Source organism: Rhamphochromis sp. 'chilingali', assembly GCF_963969265.1.
Source record: "Rhamphochromis sp. 'chilingali' genome assembly, chromosome: 2".
NCBI lineage: Eukaryota > Metazoa > Chordata > Actinopteri > Cichliformes > Cichlidae > Rhamphochromis > Rhamphochromis sp. 'chilingali'.
Window position 1 is genome coordinate 38,218,990 of NC_137930.1, and position 16,095 is coordinate 38,235,084.

The window sequence follows — 16,095 nt, forward strand, 5'->3', positions numbered from 1 at the left end:
TAGTCCAGTGATCCTAGGTTTCTTGGGGACAGGGATTATGGTGGAGGACTTGAAGCAGGCAGGCACATGACATGCCTGCAGTGAGGAGTTGAAAATGCCAGAAAACACTGGGGCCAGCTCGTTTGCACAGTGTCTGAGGGTGGCAGGAGACACACCGTCTGGGCCGGGAGCTTTCCGAGCATTCAGATTCTTAAACTGCTTCCTCACATCTGCTTCATGAATATGAAGAGTTGTGGTGGGAGGAGGTGGTGTGAAATCCTCTTTTGTGTGGGGTGAGGAGGGGGGTGTTGTAGGTGAACGGTTTGAAGGTGGTGATGGCTCTATGGAGGGGGGAGAGGTGGGGGAATTAGTGTCCAAAGTGTCTCTATTGTTGGGGCCGTTGGAGGTGTGAAGGCTGCCTGATGGCTCGTCAAAACGGCAGTAGAAGTCGTTAAGGGTGTTGGCTAAGAGCAAGTCATCAGTGGAGTGGGGGGTTTTAGGCTTGTAGTTTGTGATATTCCTAAAACCTTTCCACACAGAGGCCGAGTCATTCTCTGAGATCTGCTGCTGCATCTTCTCAGAGTGCTGATGTTTAGCAATGTCCACTTCTTTAGTGAACCTGTACTTGGCCTCTCTGTAGCAGTCCCTGTCTCCGCTTCTGAACGCCTTTCTCTTTTCCAGCCACAGCTTTTTGAGTTTAGGAGTAAACCAGGGTTTGTCATTGTTATAACTCACCCTGGTGCGTGATGGCACAATGCTGTCCTCACAGAAGTGGATATAGGAGGTGACAGTGTCCGTAAACTCGTCCAAGCTGTTAGAAGCAGCCTTCAATGTGTCCCAGTCTGTGGTCTCCAAACACGTGCGAAGCTCCTCCACAGCCTCGTTGCTCCACAGTTTTTTAGTCCTCACGACAGGTTTGGAGAGCTTCAGCCTCTGTCTGTACGCGGGGATTAGGTGGATCATGAAGGATTATCTGAAGGTTTGCAAGACCCCCCCACCCCCCTTTATTTTAAAATGATGAACAATAAACAAAGCTAATTTTTACAGTTTTTGAGGTGAGTTTCTTTCGTAAACAACGCTACGTCCAGATGAACAGATTCAACTTTTGGAGATTTACTTTCCTGGATGATTGAGAATGCATCAAGAAGTTTCTTTCGTAATTGACTCATCAAATCAGATCATCTAATCATTGAGTAGTCAAATCAGAATCAGAATCAGAATCAGAATGGGTTTATTGCCAGATGTTGAGGTTTACAACATTAGGAAATTGCTGCGGTGCTTCAGTGCAGACAATAAGAATTAAAGTGCTATGTAGAAAGAAAGATATGTGCATGAGATATACATGAGATATATATGAGAATAAGAATTATGAGTGCTACGTAGAAAGATATATACATGAGTGCAGGTGGTGATCAGTGCCAAACATATATACATGAGAATAAGAATTATGAGTGCTACGTAGAAAGATATATACATGAGTGCAGGTGGTGATCAGTGCCAGACATGAAATGATGCAGTGACACAGCGTAGGGTCATGTGTTAGTGGCGGGGACAGTCATGTGGTTATTGTTCATGTGTCCAACAGCAGAGGGGAAGAAACTGTTCTTGTGGCGAGAGGTTCTGGTGCGAATGGACCGGAGCCTCCTGCCTGAGGGGAGCAGGTCAAACAGACTGTGTCCAGGGTGAGAAGGGTCAGCTGAGATCCGGGCTGCACGCCGCAGTGTCCTGGAGGTGTACAGGTCCTGCAGAGATGGGAGTCTGCAGCCAATCACCTTCTCAGCAGAGCGCACAACACGCTGCAGTCTCTGTTTGTCCCTGATAGTGGCTCCAGCGTACCACACGGTGATGGAGGAGGTGAGGATGGACTCGATGATTGCAGTGTAGAATTGCATCATCGTCCGTGTTGGCAGGTTGAATTTCTTCAGCTGCCTCAGGAAGTACATCCTCTGCTGGGCTTTCTTGATGACGGAGGTGATGGTGGGCTCCCACTTCAGGTCCTGGGTGATGGTGGTACCCAGGAAGCGGAATGAGTCCACAGAGGTGATGGGGGTGTCAGTCAGGATGATGGGGGGGAGTGGGGCTGTGTGCTTCCTGAAGTCCACAATAATCTCCACTGTCTTCTGGGCATTCAGCACCAGGTTGTTGTGGCTGCACCAAGACACCAGACGTTCAACCTCCCTCCTGTAGGCAGACTCATCCCCGTCAGAGATGAGCCCAATGACGGTGGTGTCATCTGCGAACTTGATTAGCTTGACAGACTGGTGGGTGGAGGTGCAGCAGTTGGTGTACAGGGAGAAGAGCAGAGGAGAAAGAACACAGCCCTGAGGGGAGCCGGTGCTGATGGTCCGGGAGTCCGAGACATTCTTCCCCAGCCTCACATGCTGCTTCCTGTCCGTCAGGAAGTCAGTGATCCACCGGCAGATGGGATCAGGCACAAATCAGAAGTTAATTAGAATAAGCTTGTTTGCACCTTCCAGTATGAATGGCATTCCCATATTAAACACACACTTGATGGAGGACAGTAACTGACTTTTGAATCAAGCTGCAATTTTCAGGCCTAAAAAAAGCCAGTGCAGAAATGCTAAGAACTGCAGTTCCACTATAGGCCACACCACAGACTTCCATGGTAAACCATGAAACTTTAAAGATTCACAGCTTTGGTTTCTATGGATAGTTGCCTCCTTCACATCTGCAGAATGGGTGACTCTATTGCTCATAACTACTTCTATTCAACTGTATTTGTTGTTGTGGTGTCTATTGGATTAGAACTATCTCAGAAACATGTTTTGTTGTTTGCTACATACCATCCTGTAGCTTGCTTTTTGTTTTCAGGTTGCTGCTGGTTGTGTAATTGTGTGGGGGATATTTTGGGTTGAGTATTCTTGCTGACCATGTCCATGCCTTTAAGACCTCTTTTCAGCAGAATAATGGAGCATGCCATCAAGTTAAAAAAAAAACCAAATAACTGCTTTCTTGAACATGACCATGAGTTAACTGAAGTCAAATGCTCTCAGGAGTCACCAGATCAGATGTGGTGACGTTATCATGTCGGTGTGGACCAATATCAGATCTGAAGGCAACAGAGAACACCAGCAACCACATTTTTTATGTCTAATAAAGCAAAGCACAACTACACAAGTTGTGCTTTACCACAAATTATCATTCATATGTTGTACTCTATAATTTCCTATTTTAGGAATTAATTTATTATTGAATGTGTATCTTTCATCAGTGCATTTTAATTAAGTGTTATTGTGCCGTATCAAGAGAAAATAAGAAGCTTGGATGAATACATAATTACATGAATATAGCAGTTAAGGTTAAGATAATAGAAACACTTTAAATGAAATCAATTACATTAAATGTGATCATCTGACTCAAACTTTTATTGTTGTTACATTGAAGGCGTGTCCTTTTTTTCAGTGCTAATTGTGCTAACTATTACTTACTCATCACATTTCACTGATTAATTTTAAGGGATTCTGTCACCGTTTTACTATGTGAACTTTATATAATTATTTGTCAATCTGTGAACATTACTGACACTTCCTGTCTGCAATAGTTAAGAAACACACTCAGGACACAATAACCCTGCACAAACCTCCCGTTATTTGAAGAAGACGCTGTGATGTCGGTGTGGACCAGAAGATAGGCAACAGAGAACCTCTGCAAGCACATTTTTATTACGTCTACTATAGCAAGACGCCATGCGGCTGCTGTTCTATAGGAGAAATAGTGCAAGTTTACATATGTGCTTAGTTTATTTAATCTTACTGTTACTGTCTTACTGTTCATTTTAACGGCACATTATATTGGCTGTTGATGCACTCTGAGAAGGTTGAAGATCTCCACAAAAGCAAGAAATTACGCTAAATTTTTGTGGTTACAAACTGCTAAAAATGACGCTGCTGTACTGTGTAGACTATTAACTTGCTATGAAGCTATTTCACTGCAGTTTTAATGTCATTTTAGGAGTTCTAGCGAAATCCCCATAAACAGTTTCAGCATCTCCTCATCGACGTACCCTGAATTCAGTTTCTTTCCTAAACTATGTGAAGATATCAGCTCTATTGCAATTTACAGTCTCTGTAATGATAATATTGATGACACATTGTACTTGTTGTCATAAATGTGCTTTTCTCCACAATGAAACATCAGAATCACTTTTATTGTAAACAAACGAGGAATTTGTTGTTGTGCCATATAGGGCAAAAAACAGTGGCGCAGAAATATAAAAAATAGATACACACAAAAGGGGTTTATGCCAACTACTGACAGATACAGAATACAAATGAGAAAATAAGAAATATGTAGCGATTGTGAGCGGAGGGGTGGAGTGTAAAATATAGGTAGGACATGATGTGCAAAGTGCATATCAGTACATATCAGTCACACCTACTTCACATGCTGAAGCACCGAAGCGGTCGGCGCTCTGCTCACTCAGCTCATCTGAGAGCTTTGCTGCCACTCACTGCTGATGCTGTGCACGTAGCATTTCAAAAACTACCTCTGCAAACATCCACCTGTAGGCTCTGAGTCAACATTCCCCTAGGGGGGGGAAGTTATTATCATCGCTCCCGATTCTCTGCTCACTCCCTGCTGAGGTATGTATTTCCTCATGGAGCCTAGATGCCAAATATCAAATCCATACTACTTTTACTGCAGCTGCCGCTACTATATACCACATTACTATACTGAAACTACAGCTCATTTAAAATAACTGGCTTGTAATATTTAATCTTTCAAAGAAGTTACTTCAGTCAATTTCAAACAAATCACTACCACAGAAACAATAAAATATTACTTGAAGTAGTATAGGAGAAACTGGCACCTGAATCTGGCATTACACTGTTAAAAAGTTGCTGTAAAATTCCAGGTTGCTAGGTTTGATAGCTTTTAACTATTACTTTACACTGAACTTCCTCTAATCTACAACAACAGTAAAATAACAATACTGTTCTGTAAAAAATATGAGCTTTGCAGTATAACGTTGTTAAATATAAGGATACACCTCGGAAAAAAAGATTTGAAGCGCAGATATAACTTATAATATTTTAAATGTATTCTTCAAAAGTGTAGGTTTTCATGGAGTATTTTTAGCACAATATTTTAGCAGTTTACATTAACTTTTAGCCACTCCTAGGCCTCTTTTTTTCATGAGGGGGTTGTGTATCCATCTTTTCTCAAAGGTTCCTCCAAAAGATATTTAGGAACAGTAAGGACCAAAATCAGTAATTCAAAGAAACCTCTAAGAGGATTTTTCAGTAGATGACCTCAAACAGTTCTGAGCAGCAGAACACCAGTTGATACAACCAATTGCTGGAGTAACTATTTGTGATTCATGGTTTCTATAACAACACATAGAACACACAGCTGTCTAAACAGTTTTAAATCAATGCTGCAACTGAATTTAACATAAAGACAAAGACATTCATTGTTTCTATGACTAAAGGCCCACAGAAACAATGTGTAACAAGGACACTCGCCTCTGTGATGTTGGTGTAGTGCAAAACATCAATCAGCAACGCCCGCTACAACATGTTCACAATGCAGACTTACGTTGGCAGCTGAATCCTCCGCGGGTTTTGTTCCTCCCTCTTCTGGTAAGTCCGGCGCCGTGGGCACTGAGACAGGCAGCAGGGGAGAGCGAGCCTTACCGGCCTGACCCAGAGAGGCCGTCTTCACCTGGGGCTTCGGGAGGCTCGCACCTGGAGACACAGATGAAGTTTTTTTTCAACAAGTGTTTGCTCCTGGGATTTGGGGTTGTTGTTTTTTTTTTTTTTTTCAACTTTTACTTGCTGACATCAAATTTGAAAATGTTTTTCGTGTAGTGTCCACTTTTTTAAGTGATGTTCCAACAACAACTAGGATGACTGAACTGAACCTAATGAATGCTGTGCTTGTCGATGTTGTACTGAAAGCGCATCAGCTAATGAGTGCTAGAATGTCACTGTATACAGCCTGTTTTACATTCTCATTTTAAGTTGTTTTCCACCAAATGTGGGTGATGTCAGCGATGAGGATGGGGGAAGGTTTTTATCAAGATATAGAGGGAAAATCCATCTGTTTGGAAAAAACTATATCAGGGAAAGTATAATCCGGGCAGGATGGGTGACAACTGCTGGTTCTTGCAAACAGAGATGGATATGCACGCTGACCTTGTTGAATTGTCATCTGATTTGTTTTCAGAAGAAACCCATTTCAACAGTGTTGATGGGAAACACTGAATGAAACATAAAAATCTTTGGTAGTATTATATTCTTTGACTTGCTACTAGGAATCCACCACAAAGAAACAAAACAAATAACTGCAGACAAAAAACAAAGATTGAAACAAGACGACAAGAAAAAAAAGAAAGGACCTCAACAGTTACCTTTGTATTGCCGACTGCTGGCCAGGTATTGCATCACTTTAGAGTTTCTCTAAAATGGATGAGTACTTGCATGGTACTTTTTCTTGTTGGACACTCAACGCACTTTTATCTACAAACCACACTCATCTGTTCACACACACATCCATAGTACTTTATGTGTGTGTAGTATGAGTGCTCACACACAGTGTTGGGGAGTAACGGAATACATGTACTGCCGTTACGTATTTAAAATACAAAATATGAGTAACTGTATTCCGTTACAGTTACCATTTAAAAAGGTGGTATTTAGAATACAGTTACTTTGCTGAAATAAATGGATTACACGGCGGTATTTTCCTGTTTCATATTGTGGCGGGTCAGGCCTGTTTGGGTTTTGTTTGCTACGTTCTGTTGTTCCAGGTGGCAGCGTTACGGTTGCCATGGTTACAGGGTGACGCTCTCTCTCTGCGTGTTTCCTGGGTGAGAGAGGCCTTTTTGTTGTTGTTGTGCTAAGCTAACAGGCAGAATGCTACCGGTATAGCTCTAAAGAATGTAGCATCATAGGCAGTGCAGTCCGTGTTGCAGGGAGAATGGACTGCCATACACGTTATGTGTCTGTGAGCGCGAGGAGGGAGAAAGAAAGGAAAAGTACGAGCTGTCATCGAGCAAAAACGGGAGCTGGAAGCATGTAAATATAATAATAACCACTGCAGCCAAGAAGAGTGCCTGACGAGCCCAGTTGTAAGTAAGCTATTAAGACTCGACTGTACACCGTGTTCGTGTTTTCCTCCAAAAACAATAAGTTCTGTTGGAGCAGCCTTTCAACGCCTCTCTCTGTCTCTCGCAAGCAAAGTTGACCACAACAAAGTAAAGCTAGTTTTTGGCTACGAGCCCGACACGGAGCACGTATTAGTCAGAGGTCCCTTTACTACGGTTCGGAGCCGCGGACCTTCAGTAACAGTAATAAATCACAGCAATAGTACATTCATGTAGTTGTAAACAGCATGATAATATATTAGGTAATCCAAGTACCGTATTTCCCGGACTACAAAGCGCACCTGAATATTAGCCGCACAAGCTAAAATCAGGGGAAAATCCCGTTTTGTACATACATTAGCCGCACCTGACCAAAAGCCGCAGGTGTTTCAATGTTGACTTATCATATGTAAGAGAATATGCACAAAGGGAATTGTCAGGAAAGAGATGGCTGTTTGGAGACACACCCCTTTTATTAATATTTTGAAAAACAAGTTATGGGTACATATTTGCATAACCTTTTAGGTATATGTACAAGTAGCGGTAATTACAAGTACGAAACATGTACTGTGCTTCATAAATGAGTAACAAATGTAGTACATAACAATAACCTACAGCACACCAGAAAAATAGATTCGGCCTACCTTTTAGGCTCAGGTGCAGTGACACAGCTTTAACAAGAAGAAAGGTCAGTCATTCACCACCATCTTTCTCTTCTTCCTGCGCACTAAAACCACCAAAGTCCTCTCCTCCAGTGTCGGATACGAACAGGCTCAGGATGGCTACGTCATCCACTCTCAGCTTCTTTCATTCGTTGTCACTTACAAAACCAAAGAAATCCTCGTTGTCAGTGTCAGAGTTGAACACCCTCTGAAGGGCCGTGGCGGTGTCCTCCTCTCCATAATGCAGCAGTCCAGCCCTTTGAAATCCGTTGGTGATCATGGATGTTTTCACACTTTTCCACGCTGTCAGGTTCCACCAGTGGAGTTGAGCATAACTTGCTTTTCGCAAGTTTATCGCTGCTCGTCATCCACGACTCCCGCTGAACGCGTAGCGTTAATTTGAAGTTTGTTTTTCGCGCTACTTGTACGGCACTATGTTGCCTGGCGGATGGACACGTGACCAACATACCACTCTTGAACCCCAATACTGTGTGTCTGATCACATGCCCTCTGCCAGGCAACGTAGTGCCGTACAACAGCAGAACAAACAAAACAAATCGTCTTACGATATGACAAAAATCATGGACAATCCATAGAAAAGCCGCACCTGACTAAAAGCCGCATGGTTCAAAGCTTGTGCAAAAAGTAGCGGCTTATAGCCCGACAATTACGGTATTCAGAATATGTTACTCTCATTGAGTAACGTAACGGAATACGTTACAGAATACATTTTGGGGCATGTATTCTGTATTGGAATACATTTTAAAAGTAACCTTCCCAACACTGCTCACACAGAATAAAATGATCCCACACTGATGGATGCAGTGAAGGCACATTCGGGTTCAATATCTCACCCAAGGACACTTCAACGTGACTGCCAACTTTCCAATTACTGGCCTTCCCCTTCTTCCTCCTAAGCTACAGCTGCCTAAAAATATTAGAGGCATTTATGCAAATGGAAAAAAATGGCTCGGAAGTTATTGACTTCCAGGGGATATCCCAAGTGGGTACTTATCCTCTGGTAGTACCTAGAACTGCTAACTGGGCAGGCCACTAGGGGGTACTACAGACTTCAAAAGTATTAGTCAAAGCAATTAAAGGTTCTAATGCTCTTTCTCCTCTTTTGGCTATAAGTCTGGTTGCCTGAGGCTCTGTGGCCTGCAGTTACTATTGAGCTGTTCCACAAAGTGAAATTTTATTAATAGATAATCAGGCCAGGCCTTGTTTTGCAGAATGGCTTGTTTCCTGAAAATTGCTTTTTAATACTGACCTCCATGTAGTCTGTAGTTTGACCTGATAACACAGAGCTCCTATTGATTGCTCTAAATGACAAATTCACATGTAACTAAGTGAGCCATCAGACTGCAAACAGATTTAGAGTCTGAGCCATTCACTCATCTGCATGAAAATCCATCCACCCATTCATCTAACACTTTCCAATTCGTATAGTCCATCGCTCTTAGTCAATAAAAATGAAATGTAAACATAGAAATACTTGGAATGGACCACAAAGTCAACTAACAAGGAAAGAAAGCAACTAGGAACAAAATAAAACTGGCCTTCAAGCAGAAGACAAACTAATGAATAAAAGACAAAATATATAAATAAATACATGTAATTGCTGTCTCCACAATACAAACAGGAAATTGAAAGATCCCCCCATACGCACTACAAAGCGAAGGTGATGAAAAGAAAAAAACTGGAGACCAAAGACATTTTTTTCCTCATCCCTGAGTCCCTGAATAGCCTCCTCATATCTGAAGACGTCCTGAGGCTTCTTCCACCCACAGCCCCCTCCTCCATTCTCTGCCCTGCACTACTTCACTTCACTTGATCGATACATCTATTCTGCTCCCTGAGAAACAAAACACCTGGAACATCTTTGATAGGAGTGGATTACACCGGAGACTGCCAAGTTTTAAACTACTTTAAACATTAACGGTGTAGAAAACTTCACGTTATACTGTGTACTCAGTAATTTATTAAAGCACAAAATGGGAAAACAGGTAATTGTACGAACAACAGAAGTACGACACCAACTGTCCACACGCTCAACAAAGAATATACACAATTTGTAAAGAAGGCAGCAAAGTCCTTTTTATCATATTATAAAAGCAAAACTGGCTTTGGAAGTATAACTCTTTTGGGATTAGAGAAACACTGCAGTCATGTTGGCTGTTGATTGAAAGAAACAAAATTGGTGTCAAAATGTGCACACTGTCAACAAAAGTTGACAGTGCTGGCTCAGTGCTGGCCTGGCTCTCTGATCTAACTGTGTTTAATCAATGGAGTTGACCAATTATCGGGGTTTCTACAATTTTGCAAATGAGTGAAGCTGATTTATGCTGCTAGCACAGTTATACTGTAATAAGTGTAAGCAGAGATTGCTACACCACTGATCCTTCAATTACCTTATTTTTCCTTTGAATATGAGCTTGTTTTGTCATTTTTTAAAATATCTTTTAGAAGTGTGGCTACAACAGTCAGGTGTCATTTACACTGGGTTGCGTATACAATTTGAACCTGACCACCTGTATGTTTGCATTTTTCACCCGCCAGAGCTGAAAGAAGGGAACTAAAAATATAAATATGCTTAGCATTTTTCATCTAGACTTGTGGAGTGTACTGACCTTGGACGGGCACCAGAGTGGCTTTGAGTCTGTATTTTTCAGTCCGGCTTTCACAGTAATACTGACCTTGTGCGGCTCTGAATGTCTCTACGTCTGGTGGAGAAATTGCTGCCAGCTTCATTTCCAACTGAAGCACGACCAAATGCGTTTGCATGACTTCTCAGCACGCTGCTGTCAGACCGAATCCAAACTGAACTGAGCTCCAGAAAAAAAAAAAAAAAAGAAAAAAATGTGGAAAAACACAATGAGCTGCCGCACTATAAAGCTGAAGCAAAGGTTACACATCCACAGTGGAGAAAGCCATAAAAGAGAGTTTCACGGTGCCTAGCTCACCCTCAGGGGGTTTGTCAGAGAGGGATGGGGGGCGGAGGTGGGGGGACCCATGGCTCGTCTGCTCAGAGAGAGGTGGATATATTTACCAGACAAGCAGGAGTGGAGGTGTGAAATGCCCGACGGGGGTCACATCAGAGGTGTCTGTGTCTGCTTTTGGGTCGAAAGCAAAGATGGAAAGATTTACAGCAATAGGAGATGAAGATGGAAGGGGCGGGGTTATTGATCTGGAGAACAAAAAAAAAACAAACTTGTCTTTGAGAAGATATCGCATCTCTGGAGGGAGTCAGACGACGTCTGTTCCGTTTCATAGAAAAGTTTTATGTTTCTTTGTCTGCTTGTTTACCTTTTTTCCCGTTTTCTGTCTGGTTTGACCCATGCGTGTCTCTAGCTACCTGACCAATGATTTCTGTGATCCAAGGCTTAGAATAGTTTTCTTCTACTTGAATTATATGGAGGTCAGTTTCTACGATGAAAAGAAACAAAAAAACAGAAAGTGCAGAAGAAAAAAAATTAACAGTAACACTATTATTATTACTATCATTATTATTATTACTAGTGGGATACAAAAACTGGGAATACTACAAAACTGTAAAGTATAACATCTCAAAGTTATATTCAAATTTAAAATGTGGACTTTTGGTACTTTATCTAGAATTTATTTATACTGTTTTATTATCTTAATTTTATCTTTTATGTTATTATATTAGCATATTACAATCTTGCCATCATAGTTTTTTGAGTTTCTATTCAAGATTTGGAGAGAAACTCTGAAACAGAAAGCAGTTTATATTCAGAGCTGGCTACAATTCAGTCAGGGACCTGGTTATCTAAAGCAGATGGATATTTCAGTCTGCACTTATTTCTGGCAGTATGCCGAAAATAAATAAGTGCAGATGGATGTGGTTCAGTCTGAATTCAGTTTGAATCAATACATTATTTGGATTCCTCCATCAGCTGATGCAAAGGTCATCCAAATGACTGTGGCTGTCGTGTAGAGGAAGTCAAATGTTATCCATCATGGAAACCCCGACCACCCGCAGCACCACTTACTGGACAGGCTGTATTCAGCTCTGCAGCCACAGAAAAAGAGATGGAAAATCTGTCCTACTTCATACATTTGTTCCTTTTTAAAACTCTTTTCTACTTTGTATTTTTTGTTTGTTTGTTTGTTTTATATAACTTTTTTTCTAATTTGGATTTTGTAAAACTGTGCTTCTCCTTTTGTGTAATATCCATCCATTTTCATATGAGCCTATCCCAGACGAGCCTAAGACGAAACACCAAGTGCACCTTTGACAAGTCACCAGTGTATCGCAGGGCGATTTATAACATTACGATACTGATACGGTATCAATGTATGTCAGAAGTTAGTGTTATTATTTTCCTGATTTAGTAAGAATTTTTTACTTCACATCAACTTCTCTTAGTATCTCTACATGATGACAAAATCTCATAATATCGATAACAGCCTGCTACCCTATGATATTGTTTTAGTCAACTTTATTGATAAGTTAATACCTCATAAAAAGATTCAATATGATTTTTTGTGAGCAAAACATCTCATTAACATTTTTTCATGCCCCTTAATCAGGTTTTGTTAATCCTATTTTCCTGTCTTTTTGGTAAAAACTGGCTTCTGTAAAATGAGACTTGAAGTACCTTAAACTTTCTAATTTGAATATTACAAAGTGAGTATGAAGCCTTTGATGTTTTAAGGCCTCAGAGCACATCCTGATCACCTCACCATGTCTGATCAAACTGCAGATTGAAGACCAACTCTTCCCTCTTCCATCCTCTTCTAAACCCCCATCACAATTTCTGCATGCCTGCAGGTACAGTCTTTCAAAACACCTTCATCTTTCATCTCTAACATGATGTGGCCAGTAAAAGGTCATAAGAATACGAGATCACAGCTTTGACCTGTCTTTTATCTGCATGATGATGAAATGATAATTATACAACATGAATTATTTGTCAGTGTGGGTCAGTGTTTCACCGTTTCAGATCCTGTTCTTAGTTTTTTCTTGACTGCACCAATATATTTTTGCTAAACATTCAACCATAATGACTTTACCAACCCCTGATATTTTCTGTAGCGTCACCCTTAGAATAAACTACCATGCCGTTTGTATAGTGAAGGGTAGCAATCATTCCAATCCCTAGAAAACGAGTCGTCAAATGGATGATTTGAGAATATAAAAAAAATAAAACACGTTTCTTTCTCCGCCCTAACACGACCATTCAATTGCTACAGATAACCATTTTAAAGCACCAGAGCTTTTCATTGGTAATATCACTGTTCCTCTGAGGCAAGATGAAGGTGTGCCCTTAAAAACATCCATCACAGCTGGCTCTGTGTCTGCCTCCAGCTGTGGCTGTAATGTCTTTTCTCAGTATCAGACACTGAGTCAGACAATCCCATTACAGCTTCCAGCATTAAACCGCACATTCAGGCCAATTTAGGTGAATAACTGCCCACCATCACACTTTAGTCTGCAGATGGGCTTTGGAGACTCCATTTAAAAAGAGAAGAAGGTCTCAATTTATAAAGTGATATAAAATAAGTGAGCAGAGCGGTGGAGGTTTCTGTGGTCTGCTTCAGCTGAAGGTCAAAAATAGAAGCTGCTGACAGCATTCACTTATGATTCAATCACATCGTTTTGAAAGATGCAACATGGATATTTCAAGAAAGAAGCCTGAAGGAGGTTGGATTTACAACGCTGAACGTCATGCAGACCAAGAGACCTGTCAGCAGCACTGTAGCAACCTCTGGTTGGCAGGTAAAAATGTGTATTCCATGACCAGTGGCCAAGAGGCTGGGCTCAGTGTTGTTGGCTGTAACTGGGTGCTGCACCAAAAACCTCCTTGTCATTGCTTTGATTGCTAGCAGATAGCTGCATTCACCCATAGTTTCCATGGAAAACCCCCACCTACTTACAAACATTTGCCAACGACTCTCAGACTGGCAATTAATCTTAAGAAAATGTGACCCAAACAGGAAATGGAGATCATTGCTCTACAAACTAAAAGTCGCACCTCTTGATGCAAAACTTTTACAACTGAACGGCCTCAGCTAATAGATCAGGAAACATAAATTTTTCTCTTCTGACCAGTGGTGGCCAACCAGTCTCCTTGGACCTCTTGCTCAAGATATACTGCTTTCAGAAGTCCTGCTTTCTAAAGTCCTTCATCTTTAATCCTTGAGTTGAGCAGAAACTGTACATAAAAGCGACTGTGATGTCAATCATTGGTTAGCAGCCTACAGTGAAGGTTGGAGGAATACACATTTTACTGAGTATGTTTTAACCCTCTCAAGGCAGGCGTTGCAGATTTGCAACAGTTAAGAACTAACAACCTGATTACCCCACATATATATTTTATGAGGTTTTTTTACTCAGAAGTACCACTGCAGGACTTGGTTGTGCATTAGCAACAAAAAGTTTAATTTGAGCCTGAGAGGGTTAATAAGCCTAATATGTACATTTTCAGTTTTTCCACATCCATGGAGTTTGTTGCCATGACATGCACATTTAAATTTACAGATCACAGTGGAAAGGCATAAAACCTCCACATGTAGAAATTTTGTAAGTGAAACAAAAATTTTATTTTATGCCTTTAGGATTTTTGAAGGAGTTTTAAATCTAGAAATGCTTTTAAATTAAATATTTTATTTATTTTTACTTTTTTTAGCAGGCTAATGCTGGCATCAACATACTGGCAATAATAGTCAGTTTTACTAAAATAAAAAGCAAGCAATTACTTCATGTTTTATGAACCCCTCCAGTTAGCCCATTGGTGCACAGGTTCTGTCCCCTGGGCTGCATTGTTTGACACCCCTGATCTAAAGAAAACTACATAATCTCACACATGCTCCATCACATGCTCTCTCTTCCCCTCTCTCTTTTTCTGTCTCACCCAAACAATCCAATTATACCATGAAAACATCTCATTATTTTCACCCAGGGAGTCATTCAGACCTGGATAAACACACAAACAAGACCAACAATGAACATCAAAAGCCATCGCTCACTGGTATGTTTTTTCTCCCTGGAGGGGGGTGGGGAATAGAGGTAGTGCTGCCTAGCTTTGAGGCTCTGTTGTAGGGAGGAGGCTAAAGTAAGGGTGGGCGGGGTCACGGGGCGAGCGGCAGGTCTCTCGGAGTTGTCGCCCCAGGCTTGCGATTTCTCAGCGAAAGATTTCCAGGAGCCAAAAATCAATGTTAATCTGAGGCCACCTGGGCATGTAAACAGAGCCATAATGGAACTGTATACACCCACGCACACACACAGAGGTTATACACACCTAACAAAAGAGGAAATGCACAACAAATACAGCTACACACATACAAACGGAGCCCAGGGATCACATGTACTGTAAGACGCCCCCCCCTTTCCTCATTGCTGCAGGCTACCAGAGACAGTATGACAGGATGAGGCGCAGAGGGACAGAAAGAGCTAAAAAAGACAGTGAACAAGTGAGACAAAGGACAAAGAAAGAGTAAAGTAAAGAAAACCGAGAGGGAATTAGGGAATGTCTAAGAGGAGTGGTGCTCTTGCCTCCAGTATACTTCATTTTCTAAAATCTCATGGGGAACACTTTCTGGACTTACAAGTTTTAAAACGACATGGTAGAACCACATAGTGATGTGCAATCTAATATTAACCAGAGCTTTAAAAATTCAGCTGGGAGAAGTCCTGATTATTAGAAATTATATTAGTTAGCTTGACTTTATTTACCTTTATTGTAGGGTACTGACATTCACGATGAAACTGCTGATCAAGCTCAGAAGGGCAGAAGTCAGGAGTGATGAGACCAGAGATAGTCAATAAAGTTCAGTGACTTGTTGCAACGACAAGTGAAATAATGTCAGATGAGCAGTTGCTGAGGTACTCATCTCATCCCCGAGCCAAGTGACTGACCTCTGATTGACAACTCACTTTAGTGCCACCTGTAGAGTTCTGACGTCTCAGTCGCCTCTCCAACTATTTCACTGACATAGTGCCAGTTCAGTTGTCTCAAGGCGCTTTATATCGCAAAGCAAAGACCTTACAGCATTAGACCAAGAGGGCCAAGAATCTAAAGATAAGTTTTCACAGGAAGAGACCTCAGGTAGAAGGTTGGGGTTTGAGCCAAAAGATAAGCAGGAAAGAGAAGCAGAGAGAGACCAGGAACAGCAAACAGGACGACAACACAAACTATAGAAGAGAGTAAAGCTAAAGCTAATGCTATCCGGTTGTTCAGTGATGACGCGACGAATCCTACTTCCGGGCCTAAAGTAGTCTGCGTTTAATATGGCTTTTGTGTTGTTAACATGTTTAATGTTTTGTATTTTCTTCTATTTGATCTCAAAAAGCTCCTAAAACAGTCAGTGATCCCTGTTGAC

At 41.4% G+C, this 16,095-nt stretch overlaps 1 protein-coding gene across 3 annotated transcripts in view; it reads right to left on the minus strand.

Annotated features, from left to right (window-relative positions):
• The window catches only part of dcc (DCC netrin 1 receptor), a 381,171-nt gene that overhangs the window by 21,141 nt on the left and 343,935 nt on the right, over positions 1-16,095 (minus strand). For all 3 annotated transcript variants that reach the window (XM_080907576.1, XM_080907574.1, XM_080907575.1), the window contains exon 28: positions 5,539-5,687. In XM_080907576.1, the coding sequence (XP_080763702.1) occupies positions 5,539-5,687 (149 nt within the window). The remainder of the gene's footprint in view (positions 1-5,538; positions 5,688-16,095) is intronic.